The sequence below is a fragment of the Cydia amplana genome, chromosome 13 (genome assembly GCF_948474715.1).
Source record: "Cydia amplana chromosome 13, ilCydAmpl1.1, whole genome shotgun sequence".
NCBI lineage: Eukaryota > Metazoa > Arthropoda > Insecta > Lepidoptera > Tortricidae > Cydia > Cydia amplana.
Window position 1 is genome coordinate 3,266,172 of NC_086081.1, and position 18,363 is coordinate 3,284,534.

Genomic DNA, 18,363 nt, shown 5'->3' on the forward strand with positions numbered 1-18,363 from the left:
TTACCTGGCGACAGGCAGCGCCATAGTCCTTGTGCTGATGGCGAATAGATGCTTCTCCTGTTCCTCGATAAAGTCGTGGTCTGACACTTCTGGGCGCTGTGTCAGGTCGATGGTTACAGGAATCGATAATTGTAGTCGATTGAACAGCCATTCTGTGGATACATTTTCGTTAAAATCAGTGACTTACCTGGCAACAGGCAGCGCCATAGTCCTTGTGCTGATGGCGAATAGATGCTTCTCCTGTTCCTCGATAAAGTCGTGGTCTGACACTTCTGGGCGCTGTGTCAGGTCGATGGTTACAGGAATCGATAATTGTAGTAGATTGAACAGCCATTCTGTGGATACATTTTCGTTAAAATAAGTGACTTACCTGGCAACAGGCAGCGCCATAGTCCTTGTGCTGATGGCGAATAGATGCTTCTCCTGTTCCTCGATAAAGTCGTGGTCTGACATTTCTGGGCGCTGTGTCAGGTCGATGGTTACAGGAATCGATAATTGTAATAGATTGGACAGCCATTCTGTGAATACATTTTCGTTAAAATAAGTGACTTACCTGGCAACAGGCAGCGCCATAGTCCTTTTGCTGATGACGAATAGATGCTTCTCCTGTTCCTCGATAAAGTCGTGGTCTGACACCTCTGGGCGCTGTGTCAGGTCGATGGTTACAGGAATCGATAATTGTAATAGATTGGACAGCCATTCTGTGAATACATTTTCGTTAAAATAAGTGACTTACCTGGCAACAGGCAGCGCCATAGTCCTTGTGCTGATGGCGAATAGATGCTTCTCCTGTTCCTCGATAAAGTCGTGGTCTGACACCTCTGGGCGCTGCGTCAGGTCGATGGTTACAGGAATCGATAATTGTAGTAGATTGAACAGCCATTCTGTGGATACATTTTCGTTAAAATAAGTGACTCACCTGGCAACAGGCAGCGCCATAGTCCTTGTGCTGATGGCGAATAGATGCCTCTCCTGTTGCTCGATAAAGTCGTGGTCTGACACTTCTGGGCGCTGTGTCAGGTCGATGGTTACAGGAATCGATAATTTTAGTAGATTGAACAGCCATTCTGTGGATTCATTTTCGTTAAAATAAGTGACTTACCTGGCAACAGGCAGCGCCATAGTCCTTGTGCTGATGGCGAATAGATGCTTCTCCTGTTCCTCGATAAAGTCGTGGTCTGACACCTCTGGGCGCTGCGTCAGGTCGATGGTCACGGGTATAGAGGACTGAAGGAGGTTGAATACCTCAGCCATTCTGTGGAATACATACTTGTTAAAATAAATACGTTTTAATCTTCATCTAAACGGACCAAATAATCTTAACAACTTCAAACATAGATGGCGCTACTAATTGGGTTGGCAACTGTCAGAGGTTTGCATAGATGGCGCCATTACAGCTTGCCCCTTTTTCTAAAAGAATTTGCTTAAAGGGCTGGCAGGGCATTAAAAAAAATAAAAAAATAACATAATTCTAGGGTCGATATTAAACTTTCGTGAGACATATTTTAAACTGTTTATACGACAACGGTTTCACTCACTTGAATTTTTAGTCGCTATTGGCGACATGTTTCGGGCCCTTCGGGGGTCCATCCTCAGGCTCGAGTGCTCGCGGCGAATAATTCTAAATAATTCTAGGGATTGACAGCTTGTCGTACATGTTGACGAAGTCGCGGGCAAAAGCTAGTATGATAAAACGCTAAGTCGCTGATGCTAGGAATATGACGCCATACCTATGCCGTGCCGTTAAAAGATGTAATCGTCTTTCGGTAGATGTCGCTTTACGCCACCCCAAAGGCGTGTATGCATAAGGGAAGGAATGGAAAGATTTGCGAGGTCCTGGTAGGCTTCCGTAGCTCAATTGGTTAAGAGCAACGGACGGATTGAGGTTGCGTGTTCAAGTCCTGCCGGAAGCGCAACTTTTTCCATTTTTTCCTTTAATATAAAATTTGGCCATACCTATGGTCCCTAGGATACAGCAGGCTAAGGAGCTTAGTGTTAAGATGCTCCATGCCGGTGTTGGTGTCGCTGTCTTCGTTCTTCAACTGAGGTTCCTCTGAGGGTACACTGTTTAGAGAGTATGCCGTCTCTTTCTCCAGTACCTCGAGGGCGAGTGCTGCGAAAATATGCACGTCATTAGAAAAAAAACCGGCCAAGTACGAGCCAGACTCGCGATCCAAGAGTTCCGTACCTACATTAAGTCCGACTCACGCTTGACTGCACATTTCTAATAGGTTTTCCTGCTATCTATAGGTAAAGAACTATTTTGTGTATTTCTAATATTGTCTTCGGTTACCGCGATAGATTTCTTATGAAATAAAACTATTAAAACGGTTTATATTATATCGCGTATATTGAATTTATTCCCCCGCGTATTCGCGTATATTTTATTTATTTCTTGCCGGCCCCGTATTGGGATACCCTCCTACTACAATTTAGGAGGGAATTAAGGGGGAGGTTGTCTAGTGTATAGTATGTACTCACATTCCATATATTCGTGCTTGTGTTTGAGCTCCCTAGCCAAGTCCTCCCTCATGGCCAGCGCGCACGCGCGCGGCGGCGCGGCCTTGCAGCGCGCGCACACGCTCAGTAGTGCTAGAGCCAGCGCGGGGGGAGGTTGTCTAGTGTATAGTATGTACTCACACTCCATATATTCGTGCTTGTGTTTATGCTCCCTAGCCAAGTCCTCCCTCATGGCCAGCGCGCACGCGGGCGGCGGCGCGGCCTTGCAGCGCGCGCACACGCTCAGTAGTGCTAGAGCCAGCGCGGGGGGAGGTTGTCTAGTGTATAGTATGTACTCACACTCCATATATTCGTGCTTGTGTTTCTGCTCCCTAGCCAAGTCCTCCCTCATGGCCAGCGCGCACGCGGGCGGCGGCGCGGCCTTGCAGCGCGCGCACACGCTCAGTAGTGCTAGCGCCAGCGCGTGGGGAGGTTGTCTAGTGTATAGTATGTACTCACACTCCATATATTCGTGCTTGTGTTTGAGCTCCCTAGCCAAGTCCTCCCTCATGGCCAGCGCGCACGCGGGCGGCGGCGCGGCCTTGCAGCGCGCGCACACGCTCAGTAGTGCTAGAGCCAGCGCGGGGGGGAGGTTGTCTAGTGTATAGTATGTACTCACATTCCATATATTCGTGCTTGTGTTTCTGCTCCCTAGCCAAGTCCTCCCTCATGGCCAGCGCGCACGCGGGCGGCGGCCACGCGGCTGGCGGCGCGGCCTTGCAGCGCGCGCACACGCTCAGTAGTGCTAGAGCCAGCGCGGGGGGAGGTTGTCTAGTGTATAGTATGTACTCACATTCCATATATTCGTGCTTGTGTTTCTGCTCCCTAGCCAAGTCCTCCCTCATGGCCAGCGCGCACGCGGGCGGCGGCCACGCGGCTGGCGGCGCGGCCTTGCAGCGCGCGCACACGCTCAGTAGTGCTAGAGCCAGCGCGGGGGGAGGTTGTCTAGTGTATAGTATGTACTCACATTCCATATATTCGTGCTTGTGTTTCTGCTCCCTAGCCAAGTCCTCCCTCATGGCCAGCGCGCACGCGCGCGGCGGCCACGCGGCTGGCGGCGCGGCCTTGCAGCGCGCGCGCACGCTCAGTAGTGCTAGAGCCAGCGCGTGTTGAGGTTGTCTAGTGTATAGTATGTACTCACATTCCATATATTCGTGCTTGTGTTTCTGCTCCCTAGCCAAGTCCTCCCTCATGGCCAGCGCGCACGCGCGCGGCGGCGCGGCCTTGCAGCGCGCGCACACGCTCAGTAGTGCTAGAGCCAGCGCGGGGGGAGGTTGTCTAGTGTATAGTATGTACTCACATTCCATATATTCGTGCTTGTGTTTGTGCTCCCTAGCCAAGTCCTCCCTCATGGCCAGCGCGCACGCGCGCGGCGTCCACGCGGCTGGCGGCGCGGCCTTGCAGCGCGCGCACACGCTCAGTAGTGCTAGAGCCAGCGCGGGGGGGAGGTTGTCTAGTGTATAGTATGTACTCACATTCCATATATTCGTGCTTGTGTTTCTGCTCCCTAGCCAAGTCCTCCCTCATGGCCAGCGCGCACGCGGGCGGCGGCCACGCGGCTGGCGGCGCGGCCTTGCAGCGCGCGCACACGCTCAGTAGTGCTAGAGCCAGCGCGGGGGGGAGGTTGTCTAGTGTATGGTATGTACTCACACTCCATATATTCGTGCTTGTGTTTGAGCTCCCTAGCCAAGTCCTCCCTCATGGCCAGCGCGCACGCGGGCGGCGGCCACGCGGCCTTGCAGCGCGCGCACACGCTCAGTAGTGCTAGAGCCAGCGCGGGGGGAGGTTGTATAGTGTATAGTATGTACTCACATTCCATATATTCGTGCTTGTGTTTCTGCTCCCTAGCCAAGTCCTCCCTCATGGCCAGCGCGCACGCGGGCGGCGGCCACGCGGCTGGCGGCGCGGCCTTGCAGCGCGCGCACACGCTCAGTAGTGCTAGGGCCAGCGCGGGGGGGAGGTTGTCCAGGTCTCGGGGGGTTAAACCTGGAAAAAAAAAACAGATTTTTAACTTTTTGGACGCCAATGACCGATGTATCCGCACCGTAGGTTCAACGCCAAAGACCGATTAATTTTGACACTTCGGTGACGTGGCTTTTGTGTGCTTTTGTGTTTGACACGGCGTCGAAAAGGTTAATAGATACTACTTAAAACTTGTCATTAGTTGGAGAGAAAGGATAACGAATGAGGAGGTGCTAAGAAGGGTGAATGAAAGGAGAGCTATCCTGAACATTGCAAAATGCAAATAGACTCGGAAAAATGATTGGACACTTAATACGACCACTCCTTTAAAACTATCCTGGAGGGCCGGATAGGACGCAAGCGGGGTAGAGGAAAACCCAGACGCAGCTTTTTAGAACAAGTGAAAGAAAAAAAAAACAACCGGTTGCACTCCGGGAGTGCCGGCAGAAGTGAAAACTCAATGACTTGTGCAAAATGTCTGCAGCACTATGTATAATTGAGGTAAACGCCATCTATTTGTAGTAAAAGCGATGCGAGACTTGCACCTTTTTACATGTAATGTTTTTGATGGGATCTCATCTCTTTTTGTAGGCAGTCCTTCTTTTCGGGTACTCATACCCATACTCTGTATACACATATCATAACTAAACATATCTTCTTTCATACTCACATCGTACATCGTAGTGTACCTTTACTTTACCTACTATTTGTAGGAACTGCAACAGTAACTTTGTAATATCATATATTTATATGGGATTACAAACTTACTTATGCAGTTCTTAGATCTTTAAAACGTGACTGATATTGCAATATTTTTAGATTTACCCTTTATGTGGCCATTAAACCCTAACTCTGTACCAAATTTCAGCTCTCTGAGTTTATGGGAAGTACTAATTCTATTCTGATGATCATGAGTGAATGAATGTCATAAATGCGAAACTTTGCTTTCGCTTAACTTCGGAACTAAATGACCTACAGACTTGAAATTTTGGATTTTAAGTATGTGATTATAGCTTACTGGATGACGAAAATTTCTGCGTTCTGGTCTTATCCAGAGGTTCTCAAATAGGGGCCTGAAAATGCGGCGAAATGGTTCCAGTAAAGGATGGTACGGCAGTGTTTGCTTCGCACTCGACTTGGCGGGGGCACTGCCGTGCCCCCAGATGACATTGTAACAGTTTTTCAATCAGGTCACGTCAGTCACGTGTCCGTCTTACGTCTTACGAATCATACCTCTCGCGAGTTTAACATTTTTTCCCCATCACAAAAAGTGCACAGCGCAGCTAAAGAAGTTTTCACTTCAAAAAGTAGGGGTTGTGTTGACCTATATGTACCTCTTTCGACCATGGCGAGTACTGCTTGATAATGTGTGTTTCCACGGCGCGAGCGAGGTGTGCTGGCCGCCATACTGTCTCGTCTTGATATTGTTTGGACGCCGCAATTTCGCCCGTTGCCGACTATTGATAATATCTAAAACAGGAAACGTTGTTACTGTACTAAGCAACCATAGACTAGGAATCCTCTAGACGGAGTTTAGAGCAATTATTTCATGAAACCGATGCTGCCAAAAATACTGGGGTGCGGGGGACGAGGCGAGCGAGTCCCGTGCCGTGATTGGTCCGTTCAAAGACACGGACGTCACACAAAGACACTATGACTCGAAAATGGAGTAAAACTACCGTATATTTGTGGCAGACGGGGTAGCGCTACTATGCTCAGTCTGGAGGATGTCTTGTCTGTGTAAGAAACAGTTTACCAATAGCAATAGACCTTATATATTTGCAATAAGGGTCAGTTAACAGTGTAGTGTAGGTAGACAGTAAACAGTAGTACAAATAGCAATAGTATTAACTGGCCATCGGTGGACCTTATGCCTTTTGTAATAAGGTTTACGAACGGTCAGTTAACAGTGTGAGCGATGGTACTGGTACAGTCAGCAGCAATAGTTGCTAAGCGGGCGAGGTGTTCAAAATGATCTTGACGCGATTTTATTGTTAAGAGCGTAAGAGCGCATCAAGGTGACTGTGAACTTGATACTTGATAGCAATTTTAATAAGCAATTATTCTTTCAGAGTTTTTTTATTTACTACTCTAACGTCTCTATTCAGATGCGGTTTTAAAAATCGTTCAACACAATCTATTTTCTCATATTTCTAACCAAAACAAGTGTATAAAAAATATATATTTTTATGAATGAAAGCTTACCTCAATAAGATCCTTAGACATCTCATTAACATCCGTCAAATACGGATAATATCCGACATCCACATCCTTCATCATCGAGTTCAAATAGCTGAATATGCTCGGCGGCTCACTATTAAAATAATTAGGCTGAGACAACTTCGTAAAAACACTCTCCGCCATCTGCGAGTCACCAATATTGTAATCTATACTGAAATCCGTAGGAAAATCTAGCCAATAATGATTTACGTATCCATCTAGACGTAGATCTTTAGCTATTTGGTATAAAAATGCCGATAAAGGCTTTAAATCACTGAATAATAAAGTGTTTAACTTTATTTCTTCATATATTAAGTGAAACGCGTATAATACTTGTAAAGTATATGGGAATAGGAGCGCGTTTGTGTTAAACTGCGCTTGCTTTTCAGTTTCTTTCTTTTTTAATCGTCTTTTAGAATCTCCTGAAGGCAGAGTCATATTCAAGATGGCGGACAGCGAATTGCCAACGGCTTTGTGTAGTTTTGAATTCAGAAGGTATTCCCAGTCTTCTGTGGTTCCGTCGCTCGAGGTCCTTTGTTTTTTGGTGGCGACCTCTTGCTCTGGTTCGTCGCAGTGTGACTGGGAGAGATTTTCGACGTCGTAGCCGATGAGGGAGAGTAATAGGTTGGAAAACATGGACCACTCTTGTGGCGGGGTCAGGTCTTGTGTGCCAGGCGCGTTTCGGACGCCGTACCATTTTATAATCACCTGAAATACAATGTAAATATGTTACTCACGTACAAGATCGTTGTCAACTTAAGTTTAGTTATTGCCTGTACCAGTTTTATTTTGTATTTGAAATTCGGCCTTTCGTATAAATGGCAGTAAAGACAGTAGGGTATTTTCCTACTCGTCAAATCAGCTTCTTTTTTAGAACTGTCAAAACGATTTGCTACTACGGAATTTATATGAAACATTACACAGTGACGTCACCGTCGGTCAACTCACCTACTTTTTATATTTCTATACGATTTATTAAATAGAACTTGTGTTTAAAAATAACTGCTATGTATGTTTTTCTAGTCATTATCTGATGCTTTATTTCATGCGTGGTGTGATTTTTTTTTATATACAGTCAAATACCCTATTAAGAAACTGGCATCGATTTTGAAAGCAATCGGCCTACTAAGTAAACATTTCAAGATGGCGGCGAATTTAACTGATGTCAAGTGAATTTTCTTAGCTGCATAGTGATACCTATTATTAGGCAATATATCGCGTTGTTGCCAAATACTGAATTCGCCGCTCCGAGCGAGCGATACCGAGCTATATAGGTGTTAAGCTGTCTCGCTCACATATCAGTGTGATAACGTTGTTACCTGGGCTATAACCGCAACAATCGAAGTTCGCAATCTTTCTCTGTCACTCTTATTACCCCTTAATTGGAGAAAGATCCCCGCAATTTGCGAAATTCGATTTCCGCGGGAGGCCCTCTGCATAGTGATATCGTTGGGAAGCAGAGTTCGCAACTAGACAGAAGCACGCAGGAAGACACAGGAAGCAATCCGCCTACTAAATGAACGATTGAAAATGGCGGCTAATTTAAATCATGTTGGGTATTTCTTACTTGTATAGTGATATCGTTGGGCAGTAAAGCCTGCAACGCGCATAGACAGTATTCCAACAGTCTAGAACAGGCGACCACAGGTAGGGAGATACGGTACATCGAACCGTTGTCAAATACTAGAGTCGCTCGGGCACCGCACGCGTCCGTTATACCTTTTAGGCCTGTGGAAATGTTTAATAATATTAAGTTACCGATAACCTATAAATAATAATAATAATTTCAGCCTTTATACGTCCCGCTGCTGGGCACAGGCCTCCTCTCATGCGCGAGAGGGCTTGGGCTATAGTCCCCACGCTAGCCCAATGCGGATTGGGGACTTCACATACACCTTTGAATTTCTTCGCAGATGTATGCAGGTTTCCTCACGATGTTTTCCTTCACCGAAAAGCTAGTGGTAAATATCAAATGATATTTCGTACATAAGTTCCGAAAAACTCACTGGTACGAGCCCGGATTTAAACCCGCGACCTCTGGATTGAAAGTCGGACGTCATATCCACTCGGCCACCGCCGCTTAACTACACTGATAACCTAAATTAAAATAATTAGTAAACTGCTTTAAGAAGAGTCGAACATTCAAAAGTAAACCTTATCAACACTTACCTAGAGTCTCATTATCTAGACGCGGACACGTGAGGTACAGGCGACAAAAAATGTAGCTGGTAATGTAAAAATGTAGCAAGCTGCTTCGCCGCTCGTTCAAAAGTAAACCTTATCTACACTTACCGAGAGTCTCTTTTTCCACTCTAGACGCGGACACATGAGGTACAGGTGACAACAAATGTAGCGCTGAGTCGTCAAAGGTTTCATTACTTTGCGAAGGTAGCAGGGTGCTTCGTCGTTCATTCAAAAGTGATCCTTATCTACACTTACCGAGAGTTTCTTTCTCCACTCTAGACGCGGACACGTGAGGTACAGGCGACAACAAATGTAGCGACGAGTCGTCAAAGGTTTTGTCTTTTGTTACTTTGCGAAGGTAGCAGGGTGTTTCGTCGTTCATTCAAAAGTAAACCTTATCTACACTTACCTAGAGTCTCTTTCTCCACTCTAGACGCGGACACATGAGGTACAGGCGACAACAAATGTAGCGCCGAGTCGTCAAAGGTTTCATTACTTTGCGAAGGTAACAGGGTGCTTTTTCGTTCATTCAAAAGTGATCCTTATCTACACTTACCCAGAGTCTCTTTCTCCACTCTAGACGCGGACACATGGGGTACAGGCGACAACAAATGTAGCGCCGAGTCGTCAAAGGTTTCGTTACAACGTGATGGTAGCAAGCTGCTTCGCCTAGGGAACGGCGATTGGAATGCTGTACGTTTTGTGTATGGCGAATCTATTAGGCGCGCTAGAACACCGCCTACATGGACCTAGAAGAAACGAGTACAGATGTAGTGCATAACTATTTTCCATCGTATTTTCACGGAAACGTACGAACCTGTCTTGCTATCTCAGTCAGTCTTGGTACAAAAAGTACCGAGGTTGACTGAAGTAGCATGACAAATACCAACTTTTTTCAAACTTCTGTTTTTTTAGTTTTTCGTGTGTATGAATTTAAGTATGTAGCTCAGCTGAGCGTTACTGACACTTCCGATGCAGGAGGTATTGGAGGTATTTTCAATAGTGAACTCACAGTGAGTTGCTTAGTTTGTGTTATGTTGTTAAACAGAAGCCGTTATTTAGGATAGTTAAATATCTATGGATGGGACTAACAGCATTAAATCAATTATTAAAAGCCAGAAGTCGAGCACACGAAATGTAACTGGTGATAAAAATAGTCTGATTTAAAATCAGATTTTAAATATTATCACTACATAGTATAAAACAAAGTCGCTTCCCGGTCTGTCTGTCCCTATGTATGCTTAGATCTTTGAAACTACGCAACGGATTTTAATGCGGTTTTTTTTAAATAGATAGAGTGATTCAAGAGGAAGGTTTATGTATAATTTGTTAACCCGTGCGAAGCCGGGGCGGGTCGCTAGCTAAGTCTAAATGATTGCTTACCTTCCCAACAACATGATTCCCGCTTTGCAAAATAATATTCCCCGATTCATCTATCAAAGCAATCATGTTCAAATGGTCCAACACAACAGCATCTTTCGCCAAAACTGTCGAGATCGTGCCCACAATCAGATTGGTTTTACACAACTGTCCGTGTGAATGGCTTTTTTGAAGCCTCAGTATCTGTAGTTTACTCACACCCGCTACTTTTACCATGAAACATAAATATTCATGCCCTATTAAATCTGTATGTAAAAACGTATTCATATCCGTTGCGTTTTCTATAGGATCTCTCCGGATAGTCTGGGTGTCGGTCCAGATGTGATCGAGGCAGATATCCGGATATAAAGGCAAAGTCGGTGGTGTTTGAACGTTGTTCGCCATCATGGATGTAGAAGATGCCTGTCCGATAGAATGGTGAGGCGATAGACCTTGCTGGTGAAACACATTTGCTAACGGGCTTTCCAGTCTCGATTTGGACGGTGTACCGAGGCGTTTCGAATGGAACGGACTGCCTGTTAAAGGATTCGTTGTGTTCCGACCTATGTTACTATGCATCGGGCTTCCAAAGTCAACCGATTGGCTGAAAACTGTTGTAGTTGAATTCAAATTCGGACACATTGATAAGCATTCGTCTCTTGTTGTTTTCCGAATTTTCCATAAAGAATGCGTTGCTAGTTTACAGTCGTATAGTAAGATTATACTTGGGTTTGCGCTCACGAAGATTATCTGCAAATCGCCATCGTTGTAATACTGTAGGCCGTGAGATGGCGATTTAATTAATATAGGGCAGACTTCATCTAAAGGATGGCTTAGTGAAAAGCAAGTAGGTAAAGGCACGTCGTGATCGTAGCCTGAAATCGATTCTTGTCTTAGCTTCGCGCTCATATTCCCAAAAGTTTTCGATTTGGAAAACGTACTGTTATAAGACTCGTTTAGTTTTGAAAAGGACGTTGGCAGCATTGAGTTTTGCATTAACTGTGTCGCTTCTTTCTCGAAAAGCACTCCATATTTCATCGGCCACACTTTTTTCACTTGAAAGGGAATATTAGACATATATTCTCTTCCATCCGTGGCATATACTCTTAAACACTTATTGTCTATTAGTAAAATCGAAGGCATGACGGTTGTAGTGAGATGCGCTGTGGAGTCTTCGATCTTGATATTTTTTTTAACGTCTCCGATCTGTGAGTTGAGAGCGTCTAGGAGCATGGTGTTGTTTATGGCGACGTGGAAGTCGGCGAAGGTGGCGTGTTGGATCGGATTGTCTATGGTGTAACAGGCGATGGTTTCCCTGTGCTCTGCGGAGGAGAGTTTGGTGGCCGGTGTGGATATTAGACCTGAAAGAATAGACTGGGAAATAAAGTCTATTTTTTTATTCGGTAGACTGAAATGACAGTTAATAGTATGAAATGACATTTCATGTTCATACTATTAACTGTCATTTCAGTCTACGGAATAAAAAAATAGACTTTAGAATAGTATGAATTTTATGAAATGATTTTTTCGGCTCGGGATCTAATCTCTTAATCTTCTACAGGAAAATTGCACAGAAAGCAAAGGTTTTGATTTAGGAAATTAGAAATTTCGATTCCCATACAAAAATGTTACAAGTTTCCGAAATTTTTCCACGTGGAAACTTCGCAATTTCGGAAGCTTTCCGACGACATAGTAGTAATTGTAAGGTCACAAGTCACAGCATTAAGATTTACCTTTGGACCACACTGCTGTACACCCCTTAACATACAACTCCTCCTCATAACAACAATCAGTCTTCGGATTAAACTTCTTCTTTCTCGGAGCACCGTGGCCATTATCCAGCTTAAATCTTCTCGAGATATTACTTGAGCTATTCGCACTGCTAGCTCTAGACGGGCCCGGGGCCGATTCCGTATCCATCCGTTTCACACCGGACATTTCTGACTTGATGGATAAGTTGAAGTCTTGTTTGAGACGGCTTGTCGGTTGGAATGAGTCCGACATACCCTCTTCTTTGGGGTCTTTGGGGCTCTGTGGGTCTTCTTCGAAATCTGAAAGTGTATGATGTTCAATATAAAAGCAAACAGGCAACATTCAATAGGGTATTTGACTACTAGTCAAATCAGTTCCGTTTTTCGAACTGGCAAAACGATTTTTCTACTATGGAATTTATATGAAACACTAGCATGTGACATCACATTCAAATTACTTACTCTTAATAGTTTTATATGGGTTTTAAAATATAAAAATATTTGTTAAATTTACAATTTTATTCCAAAGTAAGTGCTTGGTTGTAGAAAAAGTATTGTATGCAACGTTGTTTAACTGAGTCAAAAAAAATACTTGTGGCGTCTTTATTAACAATTTTCGGCGTTGCATAAAATACTATTAAATAGTGTGAAATAATACCCCATTCTATTTATTTGAAAAATATAGAAAACAAGGGTAGAAAATGACTCACCATTCTTAGCATTATAATACATCTCCCGGACACTCCACCATTCCTGCTCCTCCTTAGTCTCGAGTAAGCTTTCATCTTTTATGGCGAAGTTGGTCAACTTATACAGCAGCGAGTTCTCCGAAGTCGAGGAGTTGGCCTTCCCATAGATTTGTTCCGGATGCTTTGCTAGCACGGTCCGACCATGCGGCACAAACTCCTAAGTACAGACATAGTGTTTCAAAACTGGCAAGTCCACACAGAATAAGCTTGCGAGGATATTCACGAAACAGCATGGGCTGTGAATAGGGACGTGCCATGCTAACTTTCCTACTTTCCTAAAGGACAGCGAGCTTTCCGCAGTAACGTCGCAAGACAGCCTGTTTTATGTGGACCTTAAATTATGAACATTTTGATAATTATATGCTCCTGTAATACGTTACAATAAAAAAAGAGGAACTTATGCATTTTCTAAAGGACTATTGTTAAAACCGTTATTCTAGCTTGAATGAGAAGTAAAGTAAATAAGTATAGGAATGTTTTGTTTTACTAAAACAAAATATAACCTACCAACGGTTCAGATGCCGCGATCATTGTATTGTCATCCAGATTTGAAGCGATTACTTAAACTACACGGGGTTGTAAGCATAAATCACACTTTTTATTAATAACAATACGATTAAATAAGAATTAGTTTTATCGCCGAATCCGTAACAAACCAACCAACGAACTCGGTTTTGACAAATTTGATCTGATTGATGCTGACGTTTATGAGACGTTTTGCTAGCACGATAGATAGAAGGTAGCATCCTATAGAAGTGGTCTACGCGTGCCTCCGTGAGGGACAAAACATATAAATTCGACCAATCATAGCGTCGCATTGCGACGCTATGAGTGGTCGAATTTATTTGTTATGGGGCAACAAATGAATTCGACCAATCACGGTGGTCAATTTACGTAGTGGAATAAAACAAGATGTGAGACTGTGACAAGGACAAACAATAATAGCGCTTTCGCTGCTACTCCTACTGAAAGATACATAAGACTATCCCGTTCTGTCCGTTATCCCCACCACTCATGCCCAATCCAGTTTAATACTAGATTCATGATTTTTTGTAATATTTGTGCATTTGTGCAAATTTTCTTTCAACATGACCTGATTTTAATTTTTTACTTATGATAAATATTACGAAAAAAATATATTGAATATTGAGTATTAAATGTTAGGATTTTTACAGACAATGAATTACAAAGTATAGCTGGTCAACCAAATCTTGTCAGTAAAAAAAGGCGCGAAATTCAAATTTTCTATGGGACGATATCTCTTCGCGCCTACATTTTTCAAATTTGCCGCCTTTTTCTACTGTCAAGATCTGGTTGACCAAGTATATAAAAGTTTTGCAATTGGTGTAGCAGTGTAGCTATAGTTCGCAAACGAGCGTACCAGACCGCAATCTTGGTCCGGTCAGCAATTCTCTTTCTCGTTCTCACTTATAGCTGCCTATTCTGCGGCCGTACGGCGGACCACCTTACACACAATCATAGAGAAATATAGGTGAACCAGGATCTATTGAGGGTGCGCCATGTTGCGGAATTTCACTGGAACTAATTTTTTCAAACTACACTGAATTGTCACCGTATACATGAGAATAACAGCGCCCTCTTGACAATTATCATATATTACTGGTATAGCTGGTCAACCAAATCTTGTCAGTAAAAAAAGGCGCGAAATTAAAATTTTCTATGGGACGATATTCCTTCGCGCCTACATTTTTCAAATTTGCCGCCTTTTTCTACTGTCAAGATCTGGTTGACCAAGTATAACTCCATATATCACTTTTTACCAAAACGCGAGTTATTTCGTAGTCGACATCTAACGTCAAGTAGCGGACATTATCAGTTCTGCTAGTTGACAATAGATGTAGCGGCAAACAAAAGGGAATATTACGCGAAAGTCTGCGTAGGGGGCGCCACATCAACAACAAGTAAACAATCTAATAGGCGGATTAGACTCTCGCGCGAGCCACGAGACGAGCCGCGCCACGAGACGCGAGTCCACCGCTTACACTCGCGTTCGGCTTGTCATTCGGTTATAAACCTTATGTCGTGCCGTTAGTGTTTAAATTATATTAGCTCGACGAGCTTGCGAGCCACGAGACGAGCCGCGAGCCCACCGCTTACACTCGCGTCTCGTGGCTCGTGCGAGAGTCTAATCTGCCTATATGAGTTTAACCCAAAACGAGAGAGTAGACATTTTGTTATCTAACCTCTCTATCACTCTTGCATATTCGAGCGATAAAGAGACAGATAGCTGAGTTTCGATTTCGCGTTTCCCGGTAGGCCCTTTGTAAGCAAACCGCCTTGATGTATCAATGTCTGTGAAAACTTGTCAAAAAACAGTTTAAGGTACAGTATGTATAAGTTACTCTATGGTATACTTAAGTCACTAGTGCTGCACTCTGGCGGCAAAACATTGCAATAATACTCCTTATTATATTATGAGAATATTTTAATCTGGCAAAATTCGTATATTTTTAAATTTTCCGCATTTTCTACTGTCAGATGGCTTCGCGCCGCGATTCGCGCAAGAGTGTGGAGGGGGCTTTAAAAACGCCTCTATCTGCGTCTAGTGTTGTGCTCTTATATAGATAAGTTATCGATTTTAATATATGAACTGATATAAACATTGATGAACATACTTTGTCGGTACCGATTTTTTATGTTACTCGGTATGTTACTACATTATACATTTGCAGCTCAGAAAGGCTTACTTTGCACTTCAAAAACTGATAGCAGTTGCATTTTATTCACATGTGAGGCCTTTAAAGTAATCAAATGCAAATTTTGAGTTGTTTTCTTATGTTTGCTGGTAGAATTGACTTTTAAATGATGATTTAGGATGATAAGTATTTAATAACATTCGTTTGGATTTGATTTTGTTTGATATTTTACATTTAATATTTGCATCGGTTGGTGTGGTGAAAAATTTTGTGTATTACTCGGGGGCAAATTTTGTTTAACCCTCGTGCTTTCAAACCCTCGCAACGCTCAAGGTTCCATTTTTCGAACCACTCGCTACGCTCGTGGTTCAATTTTGGCATCTTTCGCTTGCTCGGGTATCAATATTAGCACGAGCGGTTAAACAACAACTTTGCCCCCTTGTAAAACAAATAACTATTATCTCATTATTTTTATAGGTAATTACATATTACCAGTTTGAATAGCATGAAATAGATGTCTGTATTGCATTCGTACGTTATGTATCTTAATCGATTAATTATATATAGGAGGAAGGTGATTAATTAAACAACCATGTAATATGAATAAACTTTATTTCTACAATAAAAGGATATCATAATTATCGAACGACATTCTCCAGTAACAAAACATTCAACAATATATACTTTGGAACCAAATATACTTTGGGTGCCGACTTTATTATGCCCTATGGCCTAACTAATAGTAAAATATAAGTAGATCAGTGTTTCTCAAACATTTAACAACGAAACAATTGCATTCATCTAGCAACCAAGTTGCGAGTTGAATAACATAATTTAAATTACTAATTAATGAAAACTGATTGCGAGAGATGGCTTAAAATTAACAAAAATTCGATTAATATCACTTCTACAAACCATCCATTGCGATAAATAGAAGTTTAGCAATGGAGGCATCAAAATGAAATTTGATAAACAGATCTCTTAGCACCAATACGATAATGGACTTAGTGCGTCAAAAGGTACTTCTGACTTATTAATTTACACTTAACGAGTCCATTACTTTTACTTCTCTACCTCCTCACACGATCGATCCTGAACAAGTGCGAATCGCCCCGACCGAAGACTGGCCCCATTTCAACTTTTCTTAACCCTAGTGCGGCAAAATAAGGCTTCGTCTTACACAAGGCAATCATTTATCTCATAAGACATTCAGTAATTGTGATGTTAGATTTATACTGACCAAGCCAAATTTTAAATCTCATTTAGGAACTTTTAAAAGCTCACCAATTTTCAATTAAAACGTAACAATCCATAAATATTTATATAAAAAATCAACAAATAAATTTAAGCTCCGTGAAGAGTACATGGTTTTTAAAACAAAAATGCAACAAGCTACATTTAATAAAAAAATGGACATTTGCAATGTCATATAACTATGGTTTTTTACATATAAATATGATAGATACTATAATATAATATACCACTTACTTATATCATTTAATATTATACAGTACCTACCTAGCTATACTATGCTAAATACATTTGGTCTTTGGATGAGCATGTCACATTATGGCGCGTGTCTATGTCTGTAACTTTAAAAAATATAAGTGCACTTTTGAATTTAGTACTTGATTATTTCAATACAAATTCTAGACTAGACCTGCAACAGAAGCTCATGGCCTCAGGAAACTCCATAGGCGACAGAATAAATCACAGAAAAAGTAAGTCCATCACAAATAAATAAGAAAAAGAAAACAATTTGAGAAACACTGTTCTGAAAATAAGCTAGTGACAATGGTGTGAACTTAAAATTGGTTAAAATAACTTAAATTACAAAGTTCGTAATATTTTTTTGTTTCATGATACACATGAAGTTTTTGTTGAGTTTCAGGTACCTAAAGGGATACAATTATTTTGTATATTTACTAAACAATGAAGAGTTAATAAAATGAGAATCTTTTAGGATTTAGTAAGTAAAATGTAGATATCTCCATGTATTAAATAATTTATAAAAGAGAATGAGTGAAAGTAAAAACTGATAAGAGAAACATAATTATCATCTAACTCTTAGAAAAGGTTTATCACAAGTGCTAAATTGCGAGTTTTACTCACAAATAAATTTGGCCGGCTTGTAAGGCCTTTAGGATAACTCTAGCGTTCAACTAAACGTTATAACGTTTCCGTAAAATTTCTGATCACCAAGGAGAAGAATCGTCATATAAAAATCCTAATGTCAAAGGGAGAGAACGATATATTTGGGGCATTATCATCAATCAGTAATAGGGTCCCGTTTTTACCCTTTGGGTACGGAACCCTAAAAAAGGGCTTATTGTCGATGGCGCATTGTATTTATATCGGAGCATTGTTAATAATAGCGTAAGCGCCATCGACAATAAGGTCCCTTTTTTAGGGTTCCGTACCCAAAGGGTAAAAACGGGACCCTATTACTAAGACTCCGCTGTCCGTCCGTCCGTCCGTCCGTCCATTCGTCTGTCCGTCCGTCCGTCTGTCACCAGGCTGTATCTCACGAACCGTGATAGCTAGACAGTTGAAATTTTCACAGATGATGTATTTCTGTTGCCGCTATAACAACAAATACTAAAAACAGAATAAAATAAAGATTTAAGTGGGGCTCCCATACAACAAACGTGATTTTTGACCGAAGTTAAGCAACGTCGGGCGGGGTCAGTACTTAGATGGGTGACCGTTTTTTTTGCTTGTTTTGCTCTATTTTTTGTTGATGGTGCGGAACCCTCCGTGCGCGAGTCCGACTCGCACTTGGCCGGTTTTTCATAGATACCGTCACATTTTATCTACTATCGATAATCAACGCAGCACGTCAAATAAATATAATAAAAATAATAAGATGGAAGCCATTCTTTCATTTGATCAGAACATACTGTTATATCAAATTTTCCAATTATCGATGTTTTTCGCCGAGCACTCAATACGATTATGATTTTCCACTCATGCCAAAACGTT

The 18,363-nt window shown here is 42.4% G+C and overlaps 1 protein-coding gene across 1 annotated transcript in view; it reads right to left on the reverse strand.

Moving 5' to 3' along the window:
* Positions 1-13,381, reverse strand: part of LOC134653365 (anaphase-promoting complex subunit 1) — a 38,959-nt gene extending 25,578 nt beyond the window's left edge. Inside the window, exons 1-12 of the mRNA XM_063508702.1 lie at positions 13,232-13,381; positions 12,686-12,881; positions 11,958-12,275; positions 10,249-11,585; positions 9,422-9,614; positions 8,249-8,409; positions 6,667-7,389; positions 5,796-5,931; positions 4,341-4,485; positions 4,150-4,196; positions 1,957-2,113; positions 1,103-1,255 (exon numbers count right to left, since the gene is read on the reverse strand). Coding sequence (XP_063364772.1) covers positions 1,103-1,255; positions 1,957-2,113; positions 4,150-4,196; positions 4,341-4,485; positions 5,796-5,931; positions 6,667-7,389; positions 8,249-8,409; positions 9,422-9,614; positions 10,249-11,585; positions 11,958-12,275; positions 12,686-12,881; positions 13,232-13,255 — 3,590 coding nt within the window. The 5' untranslated portion in view covers positions 13,256-13,381. The remainder of the gene's footprint in view (positions 1-1,102; positions 1,256-1,956; positions 2,114-4,149; positions 4,197-4,340; positions 4,486-5,795; positions 5,932-6,666; positions 7,390-8,248; positions 8,410-9,421; positions 9,615-10,248; positions 11,586-11,957; positions 12,276-12,685; positions 12,882-13,231) is intronic.
* Between the last annotated feature and the right edge of the window lie 4,982 nt (positions 13,382-18,363).